General features: G+C 44.5%; 1 protein-coding gene and 1 long non-coding RNA gene across 5 annotated transcripts in view; one reads left to right on the forward strand and one right to left on the reverse strand.

The window, feature by feature from the left end:
• Positions 1–841: 841 nt before the first annotated feature.
• On the reverse strand, positions 842–8041 carry LOC138689571 (uncharacterized). 2 transcript variants are annotated; one of them, XR_011328447.1, is made up of 3 exons: positions 7944–8041; positions 6418–6647; positions 842–6311 (listed from the first exon to the last, which is right to left on the reverse strand). It is a non-coding gene; the product is annotated as an uncharacterized lncRNA (long non-coding RNA). The 2 variants fall into 2 exon arrangements; XR_011328449.1 differs by having other exon boundaries at positions 6418–6579; positions 7944–8037.
• The window catches only part of SOBP (sine oculis binding protein homolog), a 119248-nt gene continuing 105618 nt past the window's right edge, over positions 7433–21062 (forward strand). The window contains exons 1-3 of one of the 3 annotated variants that reach the window (XM_069804981.1): positions 7433–7976; positions 17328–17466; positions 19932–20117. In XM_069804981.1, coding sequence (XP_069661082.1) covers positions 7881–7976; positions 17328–17466; positions 19932–20117 — 421 coding nt within the window. In that variant the 5' untranslated portion in view covers positions 7433–7880. The remainder of the gene's footprint in view (positions 7977–17327; positions 17467–19931; positions 20118–21062) is intronic. The other 2 variants (XM_069804983.1, XM_069804982.1) reach the window with 2 other exon arrangements.

The raw sequence follows: 21062 nt of genomic DNA on the forward strand, positions 1-21062 counted from the left end.
ATATTCAAAACATGACTGGACACAGAACCAACCTGCTCTGCTTTGAGCAGAGACGTTGGACTATATCATCTCCAGACGTCCCTTCCAATCTCAGCTATTCTTTGATTTGCTGAATAAAGAACATTTTCCTACCTGAAAATAGGTGCCACATCCTAGTCCTGAATATATTTCTCTTGTACATTCTCAAAATATGTTTGGGGTTTTTTTGACAGTCTTTTTGCCACAGCGATGTGAATGCATTGCCATTACATATTAGGATGTGTAAAATTCATGTAAATGTAACTGAGAAGATCAAGAGATTGAATCACATGTCATGTAGGATTCTGGTGAGATGCTGGCAGGAAAGCAAGCATTGCAGTAGAAGAGTAATTGTCAAATAATGACACGTCAAAGTCCAACTTTACCCAAGTCTAAATCATTTAGTATATGTCACTGTAGATACCGTGACATGTTTCTTTGGGTCCAGGAAGGAAAAGAATAACCCACTGTATCTTGTATATGCAATGCAGGGGGTAATTTGGACAAAATGATATAATGTTTTGAAAGCATGACAAGAAAATTAAGGATGAAGAAACTCCAGAATGACTTTTATGAATGAAAAGAACCTGTAATTGTTTTCCATCCCTTGACAGACGTTACTTAAACTGACATACTATATCATGCAACAAAGCTCACAGAGGGAATACAGGATTATAAGAAAATGTATAAACCACTATCTTTATTGTAAAAAATTCTATTCTTCAGAGAAAGACAAAGAGAGGAGGGCTTTCTTTTAGGAAGAACTTGATGTAGAATACTGTAATAAAATTTCCAGGAATGTATCAGCACAATTGATTTATTAAAAAAAAAGAATGAAGTTAAAAAGAAGGGAGATCTTTCTGCTGTATCCTAATCCCACACAGCCTCTCCCCTTCTCCTGTCATTGTGGCATATGGGAGACTTACCTGTTAAAGTGAAAACAAGAAGACTCTCTCCAGCCTTCTTTTGCGTGGAGAAGTAAAAGAATGGGAAGGGGTTGAAATGGCTGTTGTTGAGAAATGACAGGTGAAGAAATGAGTTTGCCTTGACTGTAAATATTCGCAGTTCACCTTGGAGGCAGCTTTACAGCTGCAGAGAGCGCAAGTCTCCACCCCTCACCAGTTTTGCTTCTGACTTTGACAGTTCCCTGCTTTCGAGGTATGTGAGAAACAGGCTGGACATGGAGAGAGCAGGAGGGTTTCTCAGGTACCTCAGACCTTCTCCAAAGCACCCGTTGGAGGTCAGCATTTTGGGTGTCAGCCACAAGGAAATAAGCGTCCCTCAAGAAAGTAGGGCTAGGTATATGCTCTTACCAACCTGTATGACAGAGCAAGTAGACCACTGTTTTGAACCCAATGAACTTTAAAAGATTCACAAGTTTCGTTCAGAGATACAGTCCTTAACCGTAATGAAGTCTAGAGGCTGCAAATGCATAGTTTGTCACAGCCAACTTCAAATCTGGTATAATGTGTCTAAGATTCTTGCTCATCCATAGGTCCTTCATTTTCCTCTACCTGATCTTCGGCATTATATTGAATACGAAAGCGTCACAGCAGCGTCACTGAATAACAATAGTGGATAGATAGGGTGTAGCAGTAGACAGATGATAAAGATTTTTCCCCGAAGTCAATACTGGTGTCCGGGCCATATTTTACTAATTTGGTTTTTAATGCACTGCTGATACTTTTTTAAAGGCTTCATATTGATTGATTTTTAATGGTGTGGATGTTCTCTGATGCTGAAGAAGGAAAAGACTTGTCCTTGCCTACTTTTGATGTAGGGAACATGAGAAATGAAACAAGAAACAAAAAGGCATTTTAACAGAAGACTCGGAAGTATTTAACAAAGAACCAGAGAAACGAGTTAACATTTCTTTCTGTTTATCAAATCACGTGAAGTTTCAGGCAAGAAGAGCAATCATTAATTAATGATTTAATAAGTTAAATAAAGTTTCTCTCTGTTTGCCAGAACTTTAAAAAGCATTAACAGTATTAAGGCCCTATCTTACCATTAATCTGTACAGATTTGACACTGACACCCCAAAGCAGCACAAAAAATGAAATATTCATCAATATTAAAGTACCTCCAAGCATTTCCAGGCCTTCATATTTGGAAAGCTGCCACTACTCCCATCTCAACTGCCATACTGTGTCTGCTTTGGAGAGGCTACCTCTTGACATTTTGCAGAACAGCCTCTAATCGTCTAAGGAAATTCTGGATTGACATTAGTATCCACAGCAGAAAGGAACGTACAGACACTACTGTGTGTGAGTAATGCTGTGGGCGTTTGTCCAAGCTCAGGAACGAGTGGAATGTATCCCTTCTCAAAGGTATGGGTGAAATAACATCACTGAAGTGGAAGTGGGGATTGGGTGGAACTGAAGCGAAGGAGAAGTTCACGTGTGTTTTCCATGTGTCTGAAAATGGCTGGCTGTACTTGCGGAAAAAAAAAAAGTTTGGGAGCCAATATTTTAAGTATTCAGTGCATTTATTTGCTTCTGATGGCGTAAATAATCTATCACCTTAGCGTGTCGTGCAAAAAGTCAAAGGAACGTTTCCAGTTCACAAAAAAAAAATAATAATCAATGTAATGGTACTTTTCTGTGAACACATACAATGAATTTCTTTGTTTAATTAAACACTTCAGCAAACCAAATACCTGAATTTAAATTGCTGTTTATTATGGCTTCACCTCAGGTACAGGTGAAATGGGAATAGGTTAGCTTGTGAAAGGCTGCGTAGACACACGTTTTCCACGGTGACTGGCATTACTAAGCAACCTGATGGAGAGCTGCCAACACCTTGGCAAGCGGGGAACAATAAGGTAAATTACCAGCAATATTAAGAGAAAGCCGTTAAGAGCCGCATCTTCACTTCGGCCTGCACCGTCTGCGGCTGTTATCTGGGAAAAACAACCCCGCGAGCCGCCCTTTTCACCTTCAGCCTGCTTTCCCCCCGGACGGGTGGGTGTACCTGCGTGCCTCTAGACGTGCACGAACGCACGCAGCCTTCTGCTTTTCCACACCTTGCGCGATCCCGGGTTCCATCACGCGTTTCCCACCGTGCTGGGAGGGAGAGGAACGGGAGGGGGAGCTCTCGCCGCGGCCGCCGCCGCCGCGGTCCCGGGCAGGGACGATCCCCCCCACCCCGTCCGCCCCCGCTACAGCGGGCCGGGGGCCGCGGGGCCTCGGCCCCTTCCTCCCGCCTCCCCCCTGCCCTAAGGGCCCCGGTTGTGCCAGTTTTGACAACCGTGGCGGCGCCTGCGGTGTGGCCCCGGAGCGCCGTCTCTTCCGACGCCGTCGCCTCGTAAAACCTTTCGCTTCGAAGCCGTCGCGCCGCTTGTGGATCTCCCGGCTGGGAAATCAGGCCCGGTTGTTTGTCTCGTCCTCTCCGGTAGGGGAGAACGAGAAGAAATAGCTCAGTAGTAACACTAAAGAGAGTTACGCGTTAATAGAGGCAAGCTGAAGAACGAACTTAGTTATAGCCGAGCGTCGCTTCCCTGTTCGCTAAAAAGCAACTCCGCTAAGTATCCGCATAGGTGCCCTTTTAAAACATGCAAATACTAATAAATAGGAACATGAATAATAGAATATAGATTAAACCTGGGGCGATTTATTTTAGGCAACTCATTCGCACCTGTTGTTTTATGAACAATATTTGTTTTTCGGAGGTCCAAATTACTGCGCTTGCAAAAATCCAAGTGCAAATTCAGAGCTGGAAATGCAAAGCCACGATAGAACGAAAATACAGAGCTTGGCAAAGCGCCTTGTACATAAAACACGCGCTCGGGCAATGGACGGAAAAGCTAAGGTCTTGCCGTGACTCAGATACCGCAGGGACCCAAACCTCAGTCTCGCAGGTGACTTAGCGACCACCGAAAGGCAGATCACGTGGCTTTTTTTCTCCCCAACTTTGACAGTAATCAATGAGCGAAGCAAAAAAAAAAAGCCACCCCAAAACCCTTCAACAGGCAAGACAGTGAGGAACTTACCCTATTGCACTGTGGTTAGGGCACGCACTCATTGTGGGAAGTTCCTACTCCCTTTCAAGATGAGTTACAATAAGGAGTATGAAGCTTTTCCCCCCTCATTTTCTTAGTTTTCCGTTGAATGAGAACAGAATTGTATTTTGAAAACCCTGCTGGTTTGGTTTTTTTTTAAAGAAAATGGGATTCTTGCTTTCCAATGCACACTATATAATAGACTGATTTAAAATCAGCTTGGAAATTTCACAAGGAATTTGGTCTAACTAAACTCAGGAGGAGAATCATCACTGATTTCCACAGGATCAGGATTTCATCTTTGGCTGGTAACTGCCTTCTGATACCATGTACCCCAGTATCGCTGTCTGGTAGACTAAATGCGAGCAGCCCTATTGATCCAATCAGCCACCTTTATTCACCTGTTTAAGATGTTTGCAGAATCCACATCAAGCACTACTGAACCAGGTTTCTTTACCAAAAATACAGGTTTTCACGCAAGAAATATGTGCTGTCACAGTTCAGTATATGTATTTAATGTTAGGGTCTCCATAATGTAAATATCAGATTTATTTTCTCATAACTTTTTGGAGACGTTCAGATCAATGCCATTGTACAACTGACATATTTATGGCTTCCATAGATTCTGATATTCTGTCTCCCCTTACGAGTTCATGAGCTACCATTAAAACCTGAAAGTGTTCCTTTTTGTTAGTCATTCCCTCCCCAGTAACAAGTGGAATAATTAGACGGTTTCCAAAACTTATTTTGGTACCTACGATGTGTGTCAGATAACGACTGAGCACTCTAAATGCATGAACTTCTGTGTTGACAGTTGATGGTCCTCCATATGCTATCACTAGAAGAACAACTTCCCAAGAATATGTAGTATAATAATATGCAACATATAAAGGTAATAACAGCTCTAGAAAAGTAGGAATCGTGACAGTTGCAGAAATAATCTGCTGTCAGATGAAGAGATACTATTATTAGGACACAGAGAGGTAGAACTTTTGTATCCATCCCAAGCCTGTACTAGAAACTGAGAAAAACAGGATATGCTCTAAGACCATGGCTTTCATCTGGTGGTTGATGAGGTACTGGGGGACTGGAGGCTGTTTTTAAGGAGCTTACCAGAAGTAACTGAGAAAAGTGAGCCTACCGTCAGGAGGCATAAGTTCACGTCTCCATTCAAAAATATTTGGAAAAATACCGGAAAAAAACCCTAACTGAAAGCCACTGGTTTTGGTGATCAAGAAGCGAGGATCAGTATTCAGAATTGGTAGCAAGAGGGGCGGAAAGTGCTTAAATTTACAACCAAACCTTCAGCCGTTAGTGAGGAAAACTGGAATGACAGATTTGATCCTGAAGATGTTCGTTTTGGTCTACTCACTGGAACCTGCTGAAGACAATTCGCACCATTTGGGCTTGCAGATACACTCTCCAGAGTCCCTTCCAATACTAAAGGAAATTCTGTTTATGTTGGGAGTTTGGGATGAATCTTTTTGTCAGATTATCAACTCAGCCTGTTAAATTTATGCAGCGAAACAGTGCTTTATTACAATATCTATAGTAAGGGTTGAGAAGTAGCCTTCTTATGTTTCACGGAACAAGAACCATTTGAGGCAATACTCTCTTTAGCAGAAGTTCTAGGGTTTTCATTAAAACTCTGCTATCAGCTCTACAGAGAAACTAGTGATACGTGCCTAATACGAGAATGAATTTTGCCTTTTTCATCAGAATGGCTTCATGTACCAGCAAGGTAGTGGTGATTCAAAGCAGAATAGCTGTCTGAGGTTGGCTTGCTTTTTCCAGCTAAAGGTTTCAAAGAGCTCCGAGGCTACATGAGATTGTGTAGCCTTCCCCTTGCATTGCCTGTCTTATCCCTACTGTGTGAGAGAATACCTTGAGATTCTGGGAATATCTCCCATACTTGAATGAGAGCTCAACCGTACCGATTTGTTTGTGATAGAATACGGCGAACAAATCATAGAGATGAGGTCGCCGGTGGTGATGGGGCGCAGAAGGAGGGAAACTCCCTTATTAAGCACCATCCTTTGGAGGTTACCTGTAGAGTCGCAAGTCAGTTTCCCCAAGTTTCAGATCTCACTGTATTTTAAAATATTACAGACGAGAAACAAATAGATCTCAGCTTCTTCTCATGCTTGCTGCTGGTGAGTCTGAGGCCAGACCTTGTGTTCCTGGGGTGCGCAGAACGGACCGAGCCCATGGCATGACCCTCTCTGCGGCTGACTCCTGCAGCTCCTCGCTGCCGGCAGAGCCTTCTCGAGGGTCTCCGCGAGGTCCTGCCGCTCTGCGAAAACGAACAATCAGATCTGTTTTTTTCCAACATCTGCCTAATTCTTTCAGGCAGCGAGGGGAGTGGCAGCACCTTTGCTTCACAACGGCCGTGACCTTACCGCTGTGGATGAGCTCTAGGATTTTACAGACTGAAGTCTGGTTGCTATCTTGCCTTTTGATGCTCGCTGCTCTCACAGCTGAGACTATGCAAAATCCCAGTTTCTTCCCATTCTCCATGCCACAGGGGAAAACGCGCTCCGTGTCTCTAATCGCTCTGCCATCTGAAGCAGGCAAGCAAGGCTCATTTTAGTCACGAAACGAGCAAAGGAGTTCTGCTCAACTTTTCATACTGAAAAATGTCAGTGATTTAAGCTTCAGAAACAGAGAATGTAAATTAGACATTGTTGCACGCAAAACGAACTTATCTTTGACAGCCTAAACAGAGATTTTTATGGGGAGCCTACTCATACCCACACGGAACGCAGTTTATCTTTCAACCGTGGGTTTTTTTTTTTAGAAAAAAAAAAAAGATTATAATTTTAAGGTGTACCGCAATCATAGCGAGAGACCCCGTACAATTACAATTTTGACTAACGGAACAATGGACACCCCCGTACCGTACCGTATTGTATCGGGTAATTAGGGACTGCCGGGGAGCGGGAAAGCACAACCCAGGAATAATCAATGTATCCCCCGCAGCGCGTACTGTAATCCGGCACCTCGCCGCTGAAGCGCGTCCCACCGAACCATTCATCCTCACCTCCCGGGCGCGGATAAAGGGGGGGGGGGGGGGGAAGAGGAGTAACCAGACCTCGGCACGGCGGAGAGCCCCGTCTGACCGCGGCGGGGACGGGACGGCACCGGCACCGGGACGGGACGGGCGCCGGGGGAGCGCGGGGGGCCGGCCACGCAGCGGGGGGGGTGCGGGGCAGGCCGGGCGGACCCCCCGCCTGTGCGTGGGACACACGGACACGGACACACAAACACACACACGGACACACGCGCACACACACACACACGGCCCCCCCTCCCCCCTGCCGGCCGGGGGCGGGGGCGCGCCGCCCCCCTCCGCTCCGCCCGGTGCTCGCCGCGGCGCTCCCCCCCCCCCCCCCCCGGCTCCCATGGCGGGCAGCGGCGGCCGATTCGGTGGCGGCAAGCCCCGCCCGCCGGCGGGCCGAGGCCGGCCTCCCCCTTCCCTCCGCCGCCCCCTCCGCGGCAGCCCGCCAGCAGCGCCACAGCAGGCGCGGGGCCGGCTCGCTCCGCGCTGCCTCTCGCCCGCCCGCCCCGCCGCCCCGCCGCGCCGCGCCGCTCCCATGCAGGCCGGCGGCGAGGCAGAAGATGGCTGACTCGCCGGGGCACCCGCGCCCCTGCCCGCCCGCGCCCCCCGCCCGCCCGCCGCCGCCGCCGCCACCGCCGCCGCCGCCGCCGCGCTCCCCCCGGGCCCTCCGCGGCGCCGCCTGCCACCACTGAGAGCCGCCGCCGCCGCCGCCGCCGCCGCCGCCGCCGCCCCCCCCCGCGCCCCTCCCGGCCCCCCCAGAGCACCAGCAGCCATTTCATCTCCACCACCAAGTAGGCGCAAAAAATGGCAGAAATGGAGAAAGAAGGGAGACCTCCCGAAAATAAAAGGAGCAGGAAGCCGGCTCACCCGGTGAAGCGGGAGATCAACGAGGAGATGAAGGTAGGTGCCCGTGATGGGGAAGGGAGCGGGGGTCCCCCCCCGCGCCCCCCCTCCCGCCTCCGTGCATGGCGATGAAATAAGAAAGGATCTCTTGTCATTTTTTTTTTTTTGTAGGATGCACTGAATGTGTCTCAACTCCGCCTCCTGGGCTGAAAACAGAGACGAATTCACAGGCTGCAAATCCTGTTCATTGACCAGCTTTGATTTATTTATTTTTTTTAAAATAACTCTCCCTCCTTGGGCTTTTAAGCTCCTTGGGTGCCAGTGACGAGCCTTTTTTTTTTTTTTCTTTTTTTTCTTTCTTTTTTTTTTTTTTTTCTTTCTATAGCCATCCCCTCAGGTAGCTGGGAAGCCCTAAAGTTAGGAAAGAAAGGGACCTCTTTTAAACACTGTATTTCTCTCCTTTTTCAGTAGCCAGCTGCAACCGTGTAATTAAATTGTCAAAGTGAAATGTTACGGTCTGAGCCGCGCATCCTTCTCGCACTTGAGCGCGGAGACCCCTTTTTCTCTCCTTCTCCCTCTCGCCTCCTCCTCTGCTTTCCCGTGCTCCGCTTCGCAGTTCGTCACGGCGGCAGAGGTGTTGCGGGAGGGCGGCTGGCCGCGGGCTGCTTTGCGTGGAAGTGTATTTGTCGTGCGGAGAGGCTGTCCTGCCGGATAGGAGCCGGTGCCAGTCCAGCTGTGCGCTTCAGGCGGCCGCTCCAGATGTTAGGATGGCTGCGATCGCACAAAAAACCCGTTATTTCGGGGCTTCTTTTATCATTAGGTCGCTGCTCCGGGCTTGAGCGGTCCTGGGTTTTTGCGTCTTGTTTTCCGTGTCTGTTCCGTGTCCGTTTGGTTTACGTCTCTAATTCCCCAAAGTTGGGAACGACGTATTGCGAGACTTCGGCTGAACTTGTTGTTGTTGTTTAATGTGCAGATAAAGTGACTAAAACAGCATAGTCTGGTTATGAGATAAAGCTGCTGTCATTTAATTTGAACACGTAATTTGTTAAAAGGCTGATTGTAAGTGGAGGACTGCCTGGAAAATGTCACGCATTCACATAGTACGTGTACCATATAGGCGAGCATGTAAATAGGCACGATGCCTAGCGAAAACCCCTTTGCTTTCCGGAGCATTGATCTTCCCATGTAAAATTGAACGGGAATGCACAGTCCCCTCCCCTCTCCCCTCTTTTGCACACCACTAATTTCGGTTAGGTGCCCTTTCCTGCCTAAGGCAGGCGTTCTTGCTCCTGCTGCCTGCGTAATGAGCGTGTACACAGTTCTGCGTGCGCATCAACTGGAAATGTAGACAAGAGTAGTATTAGGGGAAGGAACAAAATAACGTGTCGGTGCATCTTTTTGGAAACAGACCGTGCTAGTTTTGGGTCCCGAGGAGCGCTATTATTCCTTGCGAGATATATGGCACATCCTATTTTCGGAGAGGGCTCTGTGCAGGCACGGAACAGCAAGGGTCATTGCTCATTGTAATCCCACATGGTTTTGAGGACTGCAGACGTCTGTAGTATAGGGCATTGGCCCCTTAGAGCATCGCCTAACGCGATCTATATGGATTGCAGCTTTTAAGTTTCATAGGTTCTAGAATTACAAATTAGCTAATTTTAATCAAAACATGTGAAATGTTATCCTGGCTGGATATAAAGGCTGACTGTGCTGGATCCTCTGGGTTTGTTTTGTTTACTTTGGCTGCAGGCACACTCAGCGGTTTGGGAGATAGTTGTTCTTCTACAGTATAACAGATGTTTGTCTGAAAGGGTGAGGAAGAAACAAAAACAACATTGTGTGAAGGAGAAAAATTACACAATTTTAAACTAATGCTTTGGTATTAAGCACTGTCGTTAACCTTCATGTAGAGAGTCTCTCTTTTTTAATCGTGGGTAGCTGCTTAAGGTTAGAAGCCTCAAGATTTCAGCTGACTTAAAAATTAAAAGTGGGTAGAAATGGCATTTTGAACCCATGTGATTTCTGGTCGAGAGCGAGATAGCTGGTGGCAGAACCTTTCGCAAAACACAGGTCACCTTTCAATGTAAACTATGCTATGTATACTATGCGTTTTTGGTAGGACAGTTGGCTGCTATCATCCAAGACGGGGAAGGAGAGGGGGGAGAAAAAAAAAAAGTGGTTTGAATTTTTGACCGGTTGAGAAAGTTAAAATCCTGTGGCGATCATTTACACTTTTTCTTTGCTGATGAATTAAGATGTCTGGTCCTTCTTCATAAACCCGAGGAATACAATAATGTAACAAATTGCTTACATTGTGCAAAAGGTTTGCAGCGGAATGACAGAGGGAGCACAATGTGCCCTTGTGTAGGTTCATATCTGTAATGTTCAAACAGGCTGACTGTTTCCCTTCATCTGAACTGCTTTCATCTGGACCAGTGTAAAATAAGCTCTGGTAAGTAATCACGGCAGAGCAGAAAGAAAGGAATGTATACAGCAATAGACAGCCTAAGCTGTAAAAACTGTAACCTGAGTATCAGCAGCAGATCAGATATCAAGGCTTTAAGGTAGGGGAAATGAAAGAGATGAAGGGGAGGAAAAGACAAGAGAGGGAATGGAAAAGTCAGCTTGGAAAGTGAAGGAGAAGTAGGAGGGCCCCCTCAGGGAAATTTGGCTCAGGGATTAGGGAATTTTATCATGGTGTACAGTGACCTACTCAGGTTTCAGCCCACGTTGGATCAAATTGCCTCCCTTTGCTAGCAGAAAGAAAAAGGACTGGTGTATATGTGATTTTTTTTTTTTTTTTTTCCCCCTTCAGATAATGAAAAGGCCATTGGTACAAGTGTCTATTTTAAGTACAGCAAATGCCGGGCACTATGAATGAGCAATAAAATTACCTCATCACGGAGACTTCCCTCAAGATTTGCTGTTTGATACGGTCAGATATTTACTCAAGAAGGATCACACCACCTAACTGCTTGGTCTGGTGTCTTCCAACAGTAGTGTCACAGCTCGGTTTTAACTTGACTGGATGGATATTCAGGTTGCTTGCTCTTTCCTTGTGACAGATATTAAGTTACATTTTTGTTATGGCTAACCTAATGTACATGATAGTTATAACAAATTTTAATTTGATACAATGTTGTGTGCAAAAAGTACATGACTCTGCACAGTTTTCTGATATTACATTTCAATGAAAAAATACATTCAGGAGGAACTGTTTCGTTTCGCTGTGACCTTCACAGCCTCTCTGTCTTTTTTCTAGTTACTTTTTTCTTTTGTCCCCCTTCCTCCTTCAGATGATACTTTCCATTTTTTCTTCCAGAGGTAGCATTGTTCACCTCACGCTTTGGAGGAAGAGCAGATAGTTATTCTGAAATTCAGTTCAGTGCCATTTCTCACTCGCTGGTGAATAACAGAACACCCAACAGATCCAAAGCTGTCGTAATCAGGGAACCCAGTACTATTTTAAGACCTAAATATTTTTTACAGTTTAATTGGTGAAGGCACTTGTCAAGGCACGGTGGTGGCTTCCCCATCCATCTCTCCTCAGCTTATTCCCTTTTGCCATCCTGCTGCCAGGCAGCAGTGCTGCTCAGGAGGAACAGCTAGGTGCTCCGCAGTGTTGGGAAATGAAGTTACATCCAGTACTGGATTGCACTGGAAGTTCTCCTGAACAAACAAGACAATGTATCTGTGTCTGTCTGTCAGTTGAAAGGCGAGCAATTAATTTGCGCTGTAATTTCACAGGGCTGCTCCATGTGCCCAAGGAGTTTACCATCTATAAATATTCTCAATAACTAATTTGTATCTAAAATTGGGCTTCGTTCCTGATGCCTAGAGCTTAAGACAGCCCCATCTGTTATAGTTTAATAGTAAACTCATCAGAAGATCTTTCAGTTTAGTGTTTTAATATTCCCCATTTGGCATTTAAAAGTACTACTGTCAGAAGGAGGAAAGCGGTGGAGCAGGCGTAGCAGCGCTGCGCCTGGAGCGAGCCAGATCGCTCGGAGCGCTCCGAAGATTCCAAGGAAAACTCCTCCCTTCTCTCCTGAAAAGCAAAAAATGTCTTTGGGAAAGTGGAAAAGCAGGCAGACTTTATCAATTGTACTATTTCAGGAGACCGAGGTGGGGGGGGTGTTTTGCGGAGTCTGCGTGGAAGGAGTTTTGTGGGATGGCTGAAAAAAGGAGTTGTGTTGTCTGCACAGGGAGCCTCGCATGCCTGTGCACCGCAGAAATGGTGCTTCCCCAAACAAAGCGGGTATTACAGGACCAAACGTGTACGTGGGAGGACAAAAGAAATGAAAGCATCAAGAAATTTTGCTTTCTGATAGCGTAAAGGTCTAACCATAAAATTCAATATGGCGACAACACAAATAAGCAAAGAAAGTGAGGGCCGGTAAAAAAAATTATCCAAGTTCGTATTGTGACTATAGAAACATTTTTATTTCCTCGGTGCAGTGAAAAGTGAAAAGTGGATTTGTGGGGCTCTGCACCGAGTGGGTTATGCAGGCAAGGAAATGGAATGGAGCCACTGCGCTTCCTCCCAGATCTGAAATAAACATTCACAGTAAAACCTAGAAGAAAATGAGTCTGACAGACTCATTCTCCCCTGCGTTTCCTGCCTCCGTGTTTGCCAGGCCTCACTCGGTGAAGCCAGGCCTTGCCCCCTGTGAATAAGGTTCATAGAGAAGGGAAGGCAAGAGGTCTATGATGGAAAGAGAAGCGTGGCTTAGCTTCAGAATGTATTAATTAGCGAAGATTTGGGAAAATGATGCATTGCAATGTAAAAAATCAAGCTGTAGGTGTACTGTTACGATGAAATGAATCCTAAAGCAGGAATAAATGTGATTATATTTTTACTGCCTAGCGTATAAGTCAGTCTCACAAAGGAGAGAAACCACAGTCTGGCAAGTCGATACACTTTTCTTCATCTTTCCCGTGAATAGGAAGCAAATTCAAGTCAAAATACCAACGAGCATAATAGTTAGTTAGTTATCCTGGCTCTTCCAGGAGGGAGGATATTTCTGTATAGTACAAGAATAGAGAAATTGTACAGTTAAAACATGCAAATTACACATTGCCCCGCAGTGGTGATAAGTGGTTTGGGACTTAGCAGGGGGCAAAAAAAGAATTGCCATCTATTTGGAAGGGAGGGCTTTGGTGATGTTGTGTGACTGGGGCCGCTGGAGCGTTTTTGGGCCAGTTTCTTTGGCAGGGACGAGCTGGTTGTGCTGCAGCCGTGGTGAATGCCCTGGCAGTTAGGCAGCTGCGATGCTGTGCTGTCAGCTCGAGGAGCGCAAGAGATTTGGCTCCGGTGGGATGTTAACTGACTGCCTGGGTGCGCTGGCAGCTGAAGAGGTTATCGCTGTTTCCACTGCAGCCTCGGGAGCCTGGCTGCTCGGTGCAATGCACAAGAGGCTGAGCGTGGTGTGGCGGTGTGAGCATAGAAGGACGCGGGGCAGGATTTCTGTGCTTGGCTTCTCGGCTCTGACGCTGGCCCGTGCTGTGAGCGGCACCAGGGCTCGGTCTCTCGGTTTCCCCGCAGGGGATTGAGCGTTGCCTCCCCGGCAGGGCGAAGTTAGCTTCTGTGCTGTATTTTAGCAATGAAATCCACGGACCCCTGCAGGGCTCCCTTGGGGTTCAGTGGGATTTGCTCTGGGCTCAAGGGTCCCAGCTTAGCAGTATGATTGCTGACTTGGGATTTTATTGGTGATGGGCAAGGTTCTCCCTGGTGCGCTGGTCTTTCACATCATCCCAGCCCTCTGGCAGGGCTGCGGGGTTGGGGTGGCAGCCTCCACCTGGCAGACCTTCCACAACCTTTTGGGGAATGAGTCTGAAAGTAGGCATGGACTAGCTCAGTGCCTCTGCTGTCCTGCTCCTGCAAAAGCTTGGTATTGCAGCTTCTTGCACATCCTCCGTTTGGTCATCCACACTTGTCTTCACATCTCCTTCTCCCTGGGCTTCGGCAGGTCCATCACCTCTCAGCTCAGCTCGTTCCTATCTTGCCTGCTTCATCACTGCTTCTTCCGCTCTCCTGCTCCAACCTTGGGTCCCACAGTCTTGCTTTTCTCCAGCACTGTTGTTACAATCACTGCCCTTCCTTTCGCTAAGCCTTTGAAGCTTGTACATCTTTCAGTGAGATTCTGCTCTGCATGGACAGGTTGTGTATTAATTGGCTTGCTTCTTTTCCTTAACTTCATCAAGAACTGGGCTTTTTTGCTTCTTACCCTCCTCCTCCCCCCCTCACCCCCTGCATTCACACAGAGAAAAATTGTCTCATCTCATTGTTTGTGTTTTGACTATTGCCACCACACTGGTCTTTACAAATCCCATCTTGTTACCATATCTTGAATACACGTAGATTGGGCCTACCATTGAAATGGAAGAAGGGAGAATACATGGAAACAGTGAATAATAGTGGTCAGCTTCAGGGCAGCAGCTTCAGCAAGGACATGACCTGTGTGACCATCATCTTGACTGACAGTATGTTAGACATCACTGCAAATGGGTATTGGAGTCAGGAGGCTGAGGGAAGGTGATGTCGTAGTTCTGTGGATGCCCATCTATGCGAGAGAGTTAGTGTGGAAGAAAACATTTCTCAGCTTTGACTACCAGCTTGCTAAGGATGGGATGATCCTCTTGGTTTGCTGTGTGTAAAGTGCTGTGTAATGAAGCCCTGGCCGTTAGCCACTGAGAGAATAGTATTAAGAGTGATCAGCACCCTTGTAATAGGTGAGATAAATTATGAAGGAAAATAGCTTAATTGTCTGTTTATCCAAGCATCCTTGTTGAGAAATCACAGTGTTAAAAAGGTGCTTACTTTTGTTACTGCTAATATGCAACCTCATTGTACTCTCACTGAAGTTAGTAGGAAAGACCTCAGTGATTTTTTTTTTTTTTTTTGAGTCAAGTCTCTAGGAAGGGTAATTTCAAAATCAAATGTATTTTTTGTCATTGTAAGTGTTCATTTTTGTGCATCACTCATCGTGGATAGTAAAAATGAGACTTGAAAGGTGCTTCAACTTTGTACCATTACAAACCCAGCCATCACGTTGACTAGATTCTGAAGAGACATATACATGTACGAATTTTCAGGAAAAAATAAACATATATACAGCCTTGCTTACATATTCCTTGACAAGTAATTAGAAATTACTCATTGCCTGAGTTGATCAACAGTGCAAATAAAACACAAAGCATCCACAGGAGGCAAATTTAGAGCTACTCAATTAATTTGGTTGCATGGGGTTTAAGTCAGGAAGACTTTGTCAATTGGTCTCCACCTTGCTAGATTAGTCTCTAGAGCTGCATCTCCATAGCTGAAATTTAGCAAAGCAAAGGAAGCTGGCAGAGCTTGCCTTTGGGCCTCCATGGACCCCTTCAGGTCATTCTGGGTGAGCTGCAGTGGCGAGGTTTCACTCCCCATCTCCTGGTCATTTCGTTGTTGGATTTCCATGGGTTAGAGACAGGGTTGGTGCACTGGGACTTCCAGCACTAAGAGAGAAGTTTTCTAAGAAGCTAAAGAACAAACAAACAAACACTTTAGAAAAATTTCCCATTTTTGCTAGTATTTAAAACACTTAGAACGCTGCGTCATTCAAAGCAGAGTTTAAATATATATTTTAGAAATGAGTGTGGGTGTTAGCCACATTACACTGCATTGTACTCGTTGCAAACTGTAGTAGTGACGTAGTTCAGACGTAATGGGCTGTTGTACTTATAACGCTGACACTAGAGGTAGAGGTGGAACGATGCAGTGTTTTCCAGCAATTTGGGGCTGCACAGGACAGCCACGGAATCGAGACTTCCAGCAGGAGGTCAAGTGAAAATGAAAGGGGGAAAAAACAAAAGGAAATTGATGCTCTAGCCAGGGGTCTGCTGTGGTTTTTTGTTTTGGTTTTTCTTTTCCTGAAATGTGTGTTTGTAGCACAATTGCACAAATGATACTCCTGGAAGAGTACAAATTGCTTGTGTTTATTGCTTATAGCTGCTTTACAGCACTCCTTGAGTGACAGGAACACCTATGCAATCTGGTGTGATGAATGAGCCAGGAGCAGTGTAGCGCTCTGACGTTCTGGGGCAGAGTGCCTGCTGTAGCTTTGAATTCGGAAGCAATTATCATCTGATTAATTTTATTTATTTATTTAAATGACTGGAGAATTGCTGTGTTCTATCATTAGACTTGCTCCCACTCAAAAATTAAGCTACAGAAGTTACTAGACAAAATCTAGCAACCTGCAAATTTGACACGTACTATTTGTTTTGAATTGGTGTTGTATTCTCCTTATTCCTTCACTGGTAGCCAGAGTCCCGGGAGATGGTGCTTATCAGGAGCATTATTTTAGATGTCAAGATCTTACAAGAAATGAAGTTTGGAATTTGTTTTAAAGGAGTGATAATAAAAAAATGTGGAGACCAAATAGAAAGGCTTTGTGTGTGGCTTTTTTGTTTCATTTTATAGTTGTCATACTGTTTTAAACTGATCTTTGCCGTCGCAATAATTCATTAGCTGGTTTCCTTTGGTAGTTTCCTAAATCCGTAAGCTGTAGAGCTCCATGGCACTATTTGGTTTCAGAAAGCTTTGTTGCCTGCCTGTGGATTTCTTAACTTACTCCACTAAATCTCCTGGCCCAGTAATGAGCGTTTTCTACAGAAATATTTTTGCCACGTGACCTGGAGGACGTGTTTTTAATAGAATTTGAGAGTTATGACAGTCATGTTCCATATTTTGCATTTCCATACAAACATAAAATGTAACCACACGGCTGCTTGGAAATCGGTTTGAAAATAAATATGGCAAAACTGAGAAAGGTTTTCTTAAACACATATAAGAGATGTTTGCATGAAACATTATAGTAAAATGCTTTCATGGTGAAGGGTTTTTAAGTGGTTTGACTATGCAAAGGCTTATAACTCTGAGGAAAAATGTCTTCACTGTGATTTTATTTGATTTGGTTCATGGGCACCTCAAGGAACTGTAATTGTGTCAGTGACCTGCTCCAGCTGAAAAGACTGTAGCGCAGTAAGATTGATTAACTGCTGGTTTTCTGTTATTCTCTTGCTGCAGTCTTAAATATTTTATGGCAACACAGACAAGTTTGTGTGACGAATGTATGTTAAAATATTTCTGACATTGAATGCCAGAGCAAAAGTCATAAATAACTCTCCTTTTCATTTTCTTTAAATTACAGACGTATGAGTCTCTGTCATAATTACATGTGCCAGTTGGAGATTTAAATGCATTACACTTTATGCACTTGACTTATGAAACGAACATTAGTCTTTGAGGAGGTGGGCCAAACCTGACACTTCCTCGTGTAGCACAGATACAGTTCGATTTATGCAGTCCTCCCTTCCTTCCAAGTGCTTATTGATTACATAAATAAGTAGGTAATTTTTCTCTTTCAGAACTTTGCAGAAAACACTATGAATGAGCTCCTTGGCTGGTATGGTTATGATAAGGTTGAATTGAAAGATGGAGAAGATATTGAATTCAGGAACTACTCAGCAGATGGGGAAAGCCGCCAGCACATTTCTGTTCTCAAAGGTAATAAGACTTCATGTTTCTGTGTTCATGCAAAGAAGGATTAATATCCTAACCTGTCTGAATTGGCGTGGATTGGGAAGTGTGTTCTGCTGCTTCCTTCGTGGTTGGTTTACATAAAAGTATTGGAGAGTGCCTTCTAGTATCAGGAAGCCAGTAGGGTACGAGGAAAATCACTTTAAAAAATTGCTGTTAGTAGGCACTTACTAATATATCTTCACAAATAATACCTTTTGTGAGTCGGTTGAAAGTCATGTACCTGTGTGTCATGGTTTGTCCCCAGCCAGCAACTAAGCACCACGCAGCCGCTCACTCACTCCCCCCCCAGTGGGATGGAGGAGAGAATTAGGGAAAAAAAGTAAAACTCATGGGTTGAGATAAGAACAGTTTAATAGAACAGAAAGGAAGAAACTAATAATGATAGTAACAACAATACTAAAATGATAATAATAATAATAAAAATAATAGGATTGGAGTATACAAAACAAGTGATGCACAACACAATTGCTCACCACTCACTGACTGATGCCCAGTTAGTTCCCGAGCAGCGATCCCTGCCTGCTCAACTCCCGCCAATTTTTATACTGGGCACGACACCTTATGGTATGGAATACCCCCTTGGCCAGTTTGGGTCAGCTGCCCTGGCTGTGTCCCCTCCCAACTTCTTGTGCCCCTCCAGCCTTCTTGCTGGCTGGGCAGGAGAAGCTGAAAAATCCTTGACTTAGTATAAACATTACTTAGCAACAACTGAAAACATCAGTGTGTTATCAACATTCTTCTCATACTGAACCCAAAACACAGCACTATACCAGCTACTAGGAAGAAAATTAACTCTATCACCTGAAACCAGGACACTGTGCTACCAATAAACTGCTCACAACTGGAAAAAAGAGGGAGCACTTTCTTAGCAGTGTGGCTTTAAGGAGCTCTTTTGCTTTCAAAACTAAGGCTTTTTGGCCTATGGCTTTTTAAAATGCTGGAAGACTTTGAGCTGGAATATTCACAACACGACTAGGAACGAGCATGAATGTTCACAAAAGGTTCCTCATCCATGTTAGTGCTCTACTGTCTTCTGCATGTGCTGTATAAGTTCTCCAGGGATGGAATTTGTTTAGGACAATGCTGGATCGTCGTGATTCAAAATGTGAAGGATGGGATCCATCTGTTTGTTCAGCCGTTCAGTTGCTGCCTTCTGACTCCTCAGTCACAGGGGATGGATAGGGACTTGGCATCAGAGTGAAGAGAAGAGTAGGAAATTGCTGCGTCTTGACTTATCCAACAAAAGTTCCTCAAAGGTGAGGTAAAGAGAGGAAATTGCGGCAGCTTTTATGCCCTTGGACTGCCACTTGTCACTGTGTTTGTGGCCAGCAGTGTTTGGGTGTTCTTTCTGATGGCCAGCAGCAGCACTGTATTCAGTGAGTGCTGCAATGAGTGCTGATACCAGAGACACCAGTTCTGAAGGAGAGATGGCTAGAAAAAAGGTGCAAAAATTAGAGGTAAGGTTAAACAACCCAATTGTGTTAAAATTGAATGTTTGCAGCTTGTTAGTTCTATAGTGACATTGGTGATCAATATTTATTTTTCGTTGAAAGTGCAATGTCATTAAGCCACTTTTGAAGAAACTTGTTCCTGTGTAGTATTGTGATTCATTTATTTATGTCTTAATAGATAGATCTTTTATTGAGTGATTTGTGGCTCTGGTCTATGCCTGATGAAATTTGTGACGTACGTTTTTTTCATAGACACATGATACAAATCATATGTTTTATTTACCAAACAAAGATGTTCAATACTTGTGACAGGTAGAAATTTTTGGTGTATGCAGTCTATGGGAGGGAAAAAAGTGTATTACTTTTTCTGAGAGATAGGAGGAGAAGGAATAATAAGAATTAAGTCCTGCCCCATAGTTAACTGAGGTGCATTAGAGACATTCCTACAAATAAGAATCCTGAGGTGATTTGGGATTAAAGAATTAGAATAATAACTTTTATCATTTCATGCATACTTTGCTGTATTTTCAATATTCTGTTCCTTTCTTTAAATCCTTTCCATTACTACTACTCATATTATCGATAGAGAATTAGTAATTCTTTTATTTTTCAGTTTATGCTTCTTGCATTGGTGAAGTCACAGTACACTGAGTGTGACCACCATGCAAACAGTAGAACTAAAGGACAGGAATAGGGTGTCATTGATTAAATCAGGTGTGCTAAGGATATGCATGACAAAATAATCCCACCTTTTGGGGGGAAAAAAAAAAAAAAGGTGTGCGTTTGATTTTAAAAAATGGAGCATTTCTGAAGAATACTGGAAAGTATCCATTTTTTGAAAGAGAAAGTATCTGGGGGGGTTTGTGCACTCTTCTTGTATTAGGGTAAGTAATTTAATGAACAGATTGGTGAAAGTATGTAGGGTCATTTAAGAAATATATTTGTCATACTGTACAATGTGTTCTTTGTGTTTTACAGAAAATTCTTTGCCAAAACCAAAATTACCTGAGGACAGTGTTATTTCACCGTACAATATAAACCCAAGCTACCCAGGGCTTGCCACAGGAAATGGACTTTCAGACTCACCAGCAGGGTCGAAGGATCACGGGAATGTACCTATTATTGTCCCATTAATTCCACCACCTTTCATAAAGCCACCAGCAGGTAAATCCTAATGAACATTTAAAAATGGTTACTGTCATTGACACGTCCTTAGGTTTCTAGATCATGACGTTTTAGTAAGAGGGCTGATTTCAAAATGTTTAAAAACCAGTCACAGGGAACTTGAAAACGGAGTAGGAGTGACTTTATTTGTTAGTATTCCTGAAAAACTTCTGCAGATGCAATAACAGACTTGTGCTGCTTGTGACACTGCATGCTGGATTATACTCTCAGCACTTCAACAACATCTGCTTTTAGAAGAAAAAAGATTTTGTTCTGATGAATAAAGACTTTAAATAAATTAATAGAAGATGATTAAATTAAAAATAGGCTCCACGAAGGAAACAGTGAAAGAGACAAAGCCATCAAATCAATATCATGTATTTATATCAGGTTAACAAGCTCATCCTGGGAAAACTGTCTCTTGATTCTCATTGAAATCCCTGACCGTTGTCTCTTGAGGGTTTAATATGATCTTGACTCTACCCGGGAGACTGCACTGGGATGTTTTACATTTTCATTAGATTTTTATCAGGAGTGATTTTATAACATGCCATTTCTCAGAGTTTGCATGAAAAATGATTTATTCCACATGGCATGCTGCTTACCATAATCTGTGAAAGTAACTCTTACAGCTACACCAGGGTGATTAATTGCTGTGTTATTGTTTACTGCTGTACAAGGCGCAGTAATTGGTGTATTTAGATAGGAGCAGGCTCAGTCCTGCTTCCATGGACGTCCCTGGGTGTCATTCTGGGTGCTCTTGGGTGACCGAGGCACTGAGGGATACGGGGTGACCTGCAATACCTACCCAAGAATGGGAGCTCTCCACACACAGGGAGGCAGCTTGGCTAAAGAGTCCCCACCAGGTGTGAGGACGCTTCTGCAGAGGCAGAACAGCTTGTAGGGTCAGGTCCCAGATGTTAGATGGTCACCTCTGCCCTTCGC

This window comes from Haliaeetus albicilla, chromosome 17 (genome assembly GCF_947461875.1).
Source record: "Haliaeetus albicilla chromosome 17, bHalAlb1.1, whole genome shotgun sequence".
In the NCBI taxonomy this organism is placed as follows: domain Eukaryota; kingdom Metazoa; phylum Chordata; class Aves; order Accipitriformes; family Accipitridae; genus Haliaeetus; species Haliaeetus albicilla.